General features: G+C 42.6%; 1 protein-coding gene across 11 annotated transcripts in view; it reads left to right on the forward strand.

The window, feature by feature from the left end:
- Positions 1-11001, forward strand: part of TAF5L (TATA-box binding protein associated factor 5 like) — a 140072-nt gene extending 129071 nt beyond the window's left edge. For all 11 annotated transcript variants that reach the window (XM_085611926.1, XM_085611932.1, XM_085611929.1 and 8 more), the window contains one exon: positions 10000-11001. In XM_085611926.1, coding sequence (XP_085468052.1) covers positions 10000-10797 — 798 coding nt within the window. In that variant the 3' untranslated portion in view covers positions 10798-11001. The remainder of the gene's footprint in view (positions 1-9999) is intronic.
- The last annotated feature ends 202 nt before the right edge of the window (positions 11002-11203 follow it).

An 11203-nucleotide genomic window follows, 5' to 3' on the forward strand; every position in this document is an offset into this window, starting at 1 on the left:
CCATGCTAATATATTCTCGGCCAGTGAATGGCGCAAGTAGGACACCAGGATTAAGAAGGCTTTCATTTTCTAATAGGGAAAGACGAAAGGATCAGGTGCCAAACAATTTCCCAGCAGCGATAAATGGCAGGCAGAATAACAAACGTAAACATTAAACGGCAATCTATCGAGTCAATGGCGCTAAAACAGGAAGTGCAGGATGTAGAGAAGTATCATGACCAGTTGCGCCTGCAGCCCCATGCCCTAAAGCCCAGAAAACACCCCGTAAATTGTGGCACACATGAAAAAGCAGTGATTCACAACAATGTCTGACACATTTTCAATCCACTTTTCAGATTCTGAAAACATCACATGTCCAAACAGCTTTTTGAGACCAGGAACATGTGTAACCTGGGTGACTGACTACACTCCAGTAAGGGCAACCAGCCTTAGTGATGCTGAATGAGTTTGCATTACTGACTGCAACCTCAAACCCCACTCGGTTGTAAATACTATGCATGATTCTACAGGATAAGCAGCTGGGTGTGTGCAAAGAGTCTGCTTCTGCAGAAAAATAGCTGCCCCTTTCCTACTAATGCAAATCTAAAACTACCAGAGTAATACGCAATAAATGTCTGTCAACAATTCCTCTTTGCACACAGAGTCATCTTCTGATTCTATGCAGAAAACAGTATTCCTCATTTATACCAGTACACCTTAATTTATGGTGAAAACCTAGTCCATAATATTTTACATGTTCCTTACATTTAAATTTCTCCCAAAACACAAAATGATAAACACAACTTCAACAAAAGGATTTCCAATTCTATTATTCATTTCTTAATTTACCACATACATCCCCTCTCAAACTCATAACTCACCTTTAAAATTAGTTGTGAAAGAAATGTGGCACTCAAACAGCAGATTATCAGAGCCAGGATCTCTGTTCTGTACACCTCTCTCCTCTCAGCAGAACCAGATAATGGCAATGTTTCCCTCTCTTTTTCCACACATATACATGTTAATTTCAAATCTCAGTGCTTCCCCCTTTTTTTTCAAATGTAATCACACATTTCTATTGGTTGAAAACCAACCCTTTTCCAAAAGTACCCTTCCCCCAACTTGACTTCTGCCTGCTACCATAGCAACAGCTCATGGAACACTGCTGTGTAGAGTCAGGTCAGAGGTTCACCACACAATGTTTCATTTCCAAAGAGCAAGAGTGCTTGACTTTTCTAACCTAACAGCAAATCCATAGTAATGTTCTTTGGTAACACATTTTTCTGTACCAATACAAAACATGCTTCTATAAATTGACACATACAGCCTAGTTTTTAGTGTAGAATGGTATGAAACAGCCAATGTGTTCTTTTTATTTTAAAAAAATATGTATGCCTCCATTTCCAAACTGTCTCATTTCTTTTTCCCATTCTACTGAAATACACCTCCTGAGTGCATCCAGATCTCCTTTGAAGATGTTCACAGTGTGGATTGTAGGGCACAGCTATGTCTTCTGGAGTGAAAAGTATGCAGAGAAAACAGGTATGGTGAGAGACCTTGCTTTGCCAAATGTAGACATTAAATGGATTGGTCAGAGAGGGTTAAAGTGGCACCAATTGATGCCATTGGTGAAATCCTTCATGCAAATCCAACACCCTGACCTCATAATAGTGCACTGTGGTGGCAATGACCTAGGCACTTTGACTGGGGTAGGTCTGGAAATGCTTATGAAGGAGACCTTTGCACAACTGTTTTCACTTTTCCCTAAAACTGCCTTTGCGTATTCTAACATATGCCAAAGGCAAAAATGGAACTGGTCCAATAATTTTTGTCCGCAGATTGACAAAGCAAGAAAGCACGTCAACAAATCTGTTTCTGCTTTCCTCCGAGACTATGGTATGGGTTCCATTTACCACAACAACTTGCGTTACGACATGCAAGACATTTATAGAGGACATGGTGTACACTTCACTGATGAAGGGAACAGAGTCTTCCTCTTGAACCTTAGACTCTGCATCGGTACTTACTTGTAGGTACCACTAAAAAATCACTTCATAAACACAACGGCTCTTTTTAGAGCCCCCTAATATCTAAACACTTAAATCTGAATTTTATTTATTTATTTATTTTTTTTTCTAGCGTACGGTAAGCTTACCGTACGCGTACTCCGCGATTTTTTTTTTTTTTTTAAATTAATGTTTTTTTTGTGTCCTTCTTTGACCCCCTTTCAAATGTTAGGGGGTCTGTAACTCTCTTCCTTGCCCCCTTTTCACGTTATCTCCCTTTTTTTTTCTGTGTGAAACACACGAAATGGCGGCCGACACTTCCTGATTTCGTCCGATTCGAATGTTTACAGTCATGTGACAACCAATCAGATTTGAGCTCGCGCACTGCACCGTACGCGTACGGTAAGCTTACGGTAAGCGCACGGAGCGCGCTTACAGATATATATATTGATTTAAATGCTATTTTCTCAGGAACTACTGAACAGATTTACACCAGACCTACAAAAGGCACTTCCTTGACCTGCGGACTACCTCTCTGCCAAATTACAAGTAATTCTGTTCAGCCGTTCGGGCTGTAGCTGTGTCTAAAGGTCCTATGGAAAAATTGAGGGGGGTCCCAAAACGCGTTTTGGGACCCCCCTTTTTTCTCAGCCCCCGCTTGACGAATCCCCCCGAGACTTTCAGGGTAGGAGCGGAGCGTAGCGCCCCATTAGTTTTGAAAATTTCGCGAGGATTCGTCGACCGGCGCCAAAGTTATTCCAAATAGAATGTTGCGGATTTCCTATGGAAACAGGATCCTAACTATAACTGCCTACTGGCGACCGCCAGTAGGTAATATATATATATATATATATATATATATATATAGTGATGTTGCACCTGTATTTGTCTATATATGCTATATATGTGCAGGCAATAGTATTTTGTGTTACTATCTATTGTTGGTATATGACACAAAAATGTGTTGTTCACTGCTCGCTACTCCTGATTCAAGCATGTGAATCTATGAAAGTTCCAATACTGGAGTAAGCAATAAGTTACTTACCTGTAACTTTAGTTCTCCAGTATTGTAATCTTTCATAGATTCACATGCGACCCGCCCACCTCCCCTGTAGAAGGCTCGCGTAGATATCTCAGTTTTTAGGTCTCGCCTGACCCAGCGCATGCGCTGGTCTGGCAAGACTTATTGAGAGGGCTCCAAAAAGTGCTACCAGGCCAGCCTAGAGCTACAGTGCATGTGCGCGGGCGAGCACGCCGGGCTTTACCGCGATTACTTTCACTTTCGCTTTGATCGCTTTCACTTTGGCGGCCGCTTTGCATAGCCAATAGGTCTCGCTTTTGGGACCTTATAAGTATTTAGTTATGTAACTGTTGCTTGTTACTATTTGTATGCACTTGTGCTTGGAAAATAATTGGAGCTTCTCTCATCAAGGTTCTACTGGGTGGTGTCTATTGATTGAGACCTAGCTATCTGACCGATGCCCGATGGAGCTACCTTGAGAGCTAAAGGGGAGACTGGCTGTGGATTCCCTCCTCGGCCGTCACCTACCCAGTCGATCATTGGGCAGACTTTCCCTTCGTCTCTCATACCGTCTACCACCTCTTCCTCTCCCTTCCCCTCTCGCCCTATCTGCTCTATTTGTCTCCCCTTCTTGCTCTTTAATGTGTATGTAACGTGTAATTATCATTGTTGTGACATTGTTGAAACTTATGTTAAGCGCTCTGATACCTACGGGTCTAGCCAGCGCTATATAAAACTCATTAAATAAATACATTGATTGGCTGGTTCCAGGTTTAAGTCCTTTTTTACTAAAGGACAGGGATATGTTACAAAAGTTTGAAGGCCTAGGGTCTTATGTTCTATGTCTAATAGGACGTTACTTTTAATAATACTGGGGGCTCCCATCTCGACGACGGGGAATGATTCAAGCATATGAATCTATGAAAGATTCCAATACTAGAAACTACAGTTACAGGTAAATAATGTATTTCTTTATGGCTGTCTCAGTTTCCCTGGTCGCTCTAACACTCATCAACCATATATTGAGTTGCTAGCCAGGAAAATTCACACCCCATCACCTGCTAGCTTCTGGTTCAGACATAATTTTGGGAAGCGGAGTCTCTGAATTTTATTAAGTCTTAAAGCTAGATTAGTAGTTTTAATGTGACCTAGGCCATGCCAAATCTGCTTTTAGACAACTTCGAATTACCAGTTATAGCAACTGGTCAACTCTCACCCCTATCACTGCTTCAAACACCATAACCCAGTCACTGCTTCAACTGTATCTATAGGCTTAAAGACCTCCAAAAATTCCACCACATTTGCGTCCCCTCCCACATTCCCTCTCCCCTTAAAAGAATCTGCAAATATGAATATACCTCTTTCAGCAAGTTAACAAATTGATGTTTTTTTCTTACACTTCACCCCCAACCTTCACTGATGCCCCTCCAGAGTAAAAAGAACAAGCATTAAAAATGCAATAAGTCTTGCCTCTCATTACGTTAAAGCCATTTGCTATGCTATACAATACCATTAGCAAAGCCAATGGCTTTAACTTAATCAAACGCAAGACCTATTGCATTTTCAATGCTTGTTTTATGTGCAAAGGCATCTTTGATATATGTCCTTATTTTTTTTTAAATGTGGTTTTTCTGCTATTGAGGGGTCTGTATGTTGCTCTTTCATATTCCCTTCAGTGCTAGACAGACTCGTCACTAGGCCAGTCGAGAGCCAGCTTGTTCCAACAGCCTGAAGGCCAGTCTTACCGGTCTTAAACACAAGTTTGCTTCACTACTCAGAGTAACCATCTTAAACAATGGAAAATATATAAAATAAACTCTAAAAGTGCACATTGGATTCTCATTCTATCTACCCCTGGGTCTGATATGGTGAGTTCTCAGTCAGCGTGCCTTGGGTGCGACCGATACAAGCAATACTGTCAAAACCATAGAAAGCACATATATATTTATATCTGTTTTGTCTGTGTGGCAATAAGCTCTCTGTGCCCTTTGACCTATCAATGATGTGGATGTACCCGAATGAAGCCCTGAATTTACTTGTGGATGTTAATACATACATTCTAACAACTAATGCATGGGATGCACATGTCTGATATTAAGCCTAGGTTCTTTACTGCCATTTAACATAAATGTTTCTTAAGTGGTGTTTCTTGCTGTTGTATAAATACTCCTATGGTGTCTGAGGCTTGGCGCTCGCCTCCGAGCTCCATCCATCATCTCATGCCCGGCAGCGCTCTTAAATGAGCCTGCTGAGTAATTAGGAGTCTGATCATCTTGCTAGAAAACACAAGCGTTAAATTGCAGAAAACACTGCATTTTAATGGGATTCTGCTGAACACTGTGACCACAACGGCACGTTTGAGCACTGATTTTGAATTTGCTGGTGCTAGTGAAGCAATTAGTTGTTGAAGAAGCATAGGCGCAGACATTCACTTCTTTTCCAGGTTTTTGTTCTGTCCGCAATTTTCATTTTTTTTTTCTTCACATTTTCCCTCAGCTCAGCAAAGCTTTTTAGACCTTTCACAGGAAGCAACACGAATAGAAGCGCTATGGAGCAGCAGGCACCAGGGTTGTTTTTGTGATGACACAGCATGGTCCAGTTGTCAGTATAGCAATTGACATAGTGTATCGGAGTTTCAAATTACATAATACACCCACATTCTTAGAGGTTGAGTACCAACCGGCCTTTCCCATTCATTGTATCATACTTGCAGCATGAGGGCCGGGCGCGGCCCGAAAGTATATATAAAGGCTGAGTGATTGCTCATGGTCACGCGGTGATACTCTGTGCATTTGTGTGTTTGCAGCCTGCCTATATATGGCACGACTCCCAGAGCAGCCTGTTCCACCTGTCGCAAGAATTGACACAGTATCCCCATGTGCAGGGAACCCTGGACTTTCACCGACAGCTTAGTTGAGCACTATGTGGTGCATGGGAGACGTAAAGTGGCCCGGCAAAAAGCGCTTCTCCGTGCTCGCCAGCAGTCTGTTTCGGCCCTCTTCCCACAGATGAGAAGAGCATGGCCCCAACCCAAGGCTACATACGCATTAAGTGCACCTGTATGGCTCGCTGATGGGGCATGTGGCTCGCAGAGCAGCCCCTGGCGGCATAACCACGCAGTCCGCTACTGCTGCTGGCGTGTCGGGGTGACGGAAGCCCCCAAAGAGGCACACACGAGGCACTCCTATGCCTTGGAGACAGGCTGCAAGTGAAGGAAGAAAATGAACATTGTAGGGACAAGGAGCAATTTGGAAGGTTCAGAAGTCAAAGGAACTTAAAACAATAACTGAAAAAGAGAAAGAAAGAATAAAAGGAAAACTAGGCGCGAGAGAGAGAGCGCGCGCGCCACAGCAAGCCATGTGGTTTCAATTATCGCGCCCGTGTCTGGGCACGATAATTGAAACCACAGGGCGGCCGTGCGGGTAATCACCACCAATAGGCCATGGGCGGAGCAATGTGCCCGCTTTTGGCCAATTGCGTGCTGTCTTTGTTAAAAAGGCTCGCACAAAAGCCAATAGCGTAGGAGAAAAGAAAAAGCACACGCACTAGCATGTGCGAGTGTGAGGGCAGATTTCAAAAGCCCCTACATAAAGTCTTCGCCAGAACAGCGCATGCGTGCTGTTACAGGCTCGACCTAAAAAGGGCAAACTCTGTGAATCGCACATCTCTACCCTAGACTCTCATGGACAATTTTGCTTCATGCCTACCTTCTCACATTTCTTCCTCTTATGGGCCCATGTTACTGCAGTGACTTGTAACTTTCTGCCAGATAAATATTTACTCATTGGGTTTCTAAAGACGAACCACCTATTGCATCATCTATTTGTTACTCCCATTCCAATTTCCCATAAGCATCCGCCAATGACAAAGTGATGGTTTGTCTTTCATGTGAAGCTTTAACTGAGGACCCCATTCGTATCACACTCCTGCAGAATTTCAGTTATTAGGCTAAAAGAATTCCATTTTGTAATCTCTAGGGAGAGATCTTTAAACATCTGCACACATTTGATTTCCCATTGCGAGTCTGTAGAAATGCAAGAGAACTGTTTGGAATTGGAGATGAAAGGTGCCAGTTGGAGTTGAGGTCTATGGGATGTAAATCCTGATGTGCTAGTCGTTCAAAAGTGGCTACAGTGACCAGGCATCACAGAGTTGCTTGGGCTTTTTCACAATCTATCCTGGCCAAATTTCCGTAAATTTGGCACATTTCCTTGTGTTAAGAAATGGTCAACAGAACTGAGACCAAGGTAAGTTTCAATGACTTTCAGTGCATAATCAGTTAGCAGCTACTAAAATAAAACAGTTTAGTTAGTACAGATGGCTGTAAAAGTTGATTCCCTTTAGTGCCACAATGTGTGTTTTCTATGTTGGTGAGGACTGTCATGCTGTGCCCCTCAATCAATATAAAATGATAGTTCTTTTTCTAAGTACATGGGCCGTCCTGTATGATTTTCTTCAAAATCTGCTCAACCTAGAGGTGGTTTAAGTATGATAGTATGCAAGGGGGACCAAATGCTCTGAAAGCAGGTAAAGTAGCAGAAGTATGGAGAATCAGGGATGTGAACTCTCCTCCTAGAACCTTGCACTTCTATCCATTCATGGTTGCTCTAGCAATCCAAACTATGGAATCCTGGGCACTGTTTCCAATTGTAATGCAATTGAAGACAGCACTTTAAAAGTTAGTAGTGAATATAAACTCCTAGAGGGTAGAGGGCTTTTGGTAGGCCTCGGAGTGAGTACTAAAAAAACAACAAAAAAATGTCTTAGTAAACCCCATGACAAGAACAAATGGTGTTTGGAAAAACACAGTTGCTTCAAGCATGTTTACACAAGAATGCACTTCCGAAACTTTTATAACTTTATTTCGATCACTTGGATCTTAAAAAGTACACAGCACAAGAAGAGTAGAAAACGGAATGTAAAAACAAGAAGAAATAAAAACAATAATAAAATGCAATACTTCATACAATACAGTTAGAGCGCTTCATCCAAATTGCAAACCTATATTTGGCCAGGGCAAAAACTATTACCGTTAGTGTATCTGTATACAAGATTCTCAACATCTCTAGGTAATGGCCGGGACCAACCAATCTCTATAACGGAACTATCCACTTTTTCCTCAAAGATATGTAGTTCAGACAAAAAAATAGTACATGCACAATGGATTCTGGGCTGGCTTTGCATGAGGAACAGAGATAATCATTAAAAGCATTACAGCGCCACTTACACAAAACAATATAGTAGGTAAAGTCTTGTATCGAAATTGTAAAAAAAAAAGTTTACATACCAGAGGTGGAACAATTCCGTCGATGGTGTCCTCATAGTGGAAAACAGATTTCAAAGTAAGGAACTCCTGGGTCAAACTACCCTCTGGTTTTACCAACTCCTCCTTCTCAGCTTTTGATACCCAGAACGTCACTTTAATCCTGTCTCTTAGAATAAGAGCCAGACTTTCCGGATTAGATATGAACGCCTCCATCCCAAGCTTCCGCAGTATATCCCTCAATGAGCTAAACCATAGAATCGAGGTTACCTGGGAGAATTTCAGAAGACCAGACGGAGCCTCACTGTAGGAGGTAAGCTCTTCAACAGACCATAACCGATACCAGAACATGAGTGATTTATAGTCTAGCTTATGGGCCAGCTGTCTATGGACAAATTCCAAGTAGAGAGGAGTCGGAGGGGTACGGGGCGGTAGGTCTAACCGAGATCTAAGAAAACTATTTTCTATGCTTGACAAACCATTTGTATCACCAGTGCCCCAAAGTTCTGCTCCATAAAGGGCTCCCCTAGGACCTTAATGTTCTAGATTTCCAGGGCTGGGGCCACTTGCCTAGACGGCGTATTTCTATGAATTTTTCTGATGTGTGCGGTCTGATGGGGAGCCCACTGTACCTTGGGGGTCAGGCGGATACCCAGATAATCAAAAACATCTGCTTGCTCCAGATGGCTGCTTCCTACAAACACACGTCTTTTGGATCGTTTAGAAGTTCCCCTTTTAAAAATCATTTATTTAGTTTTGGCCTCATTTAATACCAGGCCTCGCTCATCGCAAAACCAAGTGAAGTCATTCAGGAATTGTTTGAGGCCTTGCACTTCCTTCCCATAATGTAGCCGTCTAATCTGCAAAGGACCCAATCCAGAAAGATAACTTTGCCACTCCTTGTTCGCCATAAGCCAGTGAAAGTAGTTCAAGTATGTTTGTGCTCTTGGCATCTAATCTCTGTAGGCAGTAGCTGCAGAGAACAGGAGCAGTAATCCACAAGTAATGCATTCCAAGAAAGTACACTGCAATTTCAAGACATATATAGCCTGTAAATTGCCGATAATGAGACTCGTGAGCAAGGAACTATTTTATTTTCTCCCCTACTTTTGCACCTAAGGTAATTGTGTTACGCTGCTGAGAGCAGGCGCTGTTATCCTTCCACTGATGCATAAAAAAAGTGACTTTGAGGGCAACAAGATGTTTGATGGTGTGGAGCAGGCACAGGACTAGGCACCTCCTTGCACTCCAATATCGCCTCAGTTCAATGGGATGTTCTACTGTCCCGTTTTATCTGGGGAAGAACCAGTGCTCTCAAGTTTACCATGTCCTTCTGTGAGCAGCTCATCCTGCCCAGGATTACTTCGACATTCTCATATTTGGAGACTTAATTTATATTGGATTAGAGAAGCAGGAAAGTACCAGAATTTACATAAACGTACAATACATGACCTACTTATGAATGGGGTTGGCTAGCTTTAAAGCTTTGAGATAAGAGTATTGAGCGCCAGTTGTCAGAAATGTAAGGGGCATTCCCAATTGAGTGCTCAAAGAGTCTTTGGTCACCCAGCTGCTGTTTATTCTTTGTGTAACCAGTGACATTTGCTAGAGTGCTTTGTCTGAAATTGTAAAGACGTTGAAATCCTTTAAAAAAGTAATGCTATTTTATTTTGGTATTTGCTGCAAATTAATCTATCCTTTTACTTCCCTCTTTCGTCCCATCGCCTTAGGGTGAAGAAGATGACTCCTTGGGCACAGAGATGAAGATACTGAGAGGGCACAGTGGGCCAGTTTACAGCACCAGGTTCATGTCTGATAGTTCTGGGCTTTTGTCTTGCTCCGAAGATGCCTCAATTCGATACTGGAATATGGAAACGTTCACCAACACTGTGCTTTACCATGGACATGCTTACCCTGTCTGGGATATCGACATCAGCCCTTGTAGCCTCTTTTTTGCCAGTGGCTCCCACGACCGTACTGCTAGGCTGTGGACATTTGATAGAACATATCCTCTTCGAATATATGCTGGCCACTTAGCGGATGTAGACTGCATTAAATTTCATCCCAATTCGAACTACCTCGCTACTGGTTCAACAGACAAGACTGTAAGGCTGTGGAGTTCTCAACAGGGCAGTTCTGTACGTCTCTTCACGGGTCACCGTGGCCCTGTTCTGTCTCTGGCTTTCTCTCCCAGTGGCAAGTACTTGGCATCAGCTGGTGAGGATCAGCGGCTAAAACTGTGGGACTTGGCATCAGGCACCCTTTATAAGGAGCTGAGGGGGCACACTGACAATATTATCAGTCTCACTTTCAGCCCTGACAGCAGTTTGATTGCTTCTGCGTCTATGGATAACTCTGTCAGGGTTTGGGATATTAGGAATACCCACTGTAATGCCTCTACAGACGGTTCATCTGGTGAGCTGGTAGGCATGTATACAGGCCAAATGAGTAACTTGCTGAGCGTACAGTTCATGGCTAGCAACCTGCTGTTGGTGGCTGGAATAGCACAAGAAAATTACAACGCTTGAATATTGCGTATTAGACCTCAGTGTGCGAAATAATTAGGACATTTGAATGGAAATGGCGATATTGAAACCGTTGGTTTTTCTAATGTATGTATTTTTATTTCAGAGACTGACCAACTACCCCCTTCCTCCCCCACGGCCCCTCAGTGGCATGCACAGTCTTCAGTAGACTGTAGAATTCGGATATTAAAAAATTTCAATGAAGAATAGTGCCCAAGAACTGAATTCTTATTTTACATAGGAATGGAATGGGGTGTTTGTATTTTGGTTTAAAGTGTGTTTGCAAAATTCTGCGAAAATCTATTTTTTCGTTATACCATAAGTGAGTGGCAGTAATACAAGACCACCCATGCTTATAATGCCTTTTCAAGATGCTCATTGACTTTGCCCGCTTAATTAACAAATTGCT

The sequence above is a fragment of the Triturus cristatus genome, chromosome 6 (genome assembly GCF_964204655.1).
Source record: "Triturus cristatus chromosome 6, aTriCri1.1, whole genome shotgun sequence".
Classification (NCBI taxonomy): Eukaryota; Metazoa; Chordata; class Amphibia; order Caudata; family Salamandridae; genus Triturus; species Triturus cristatus.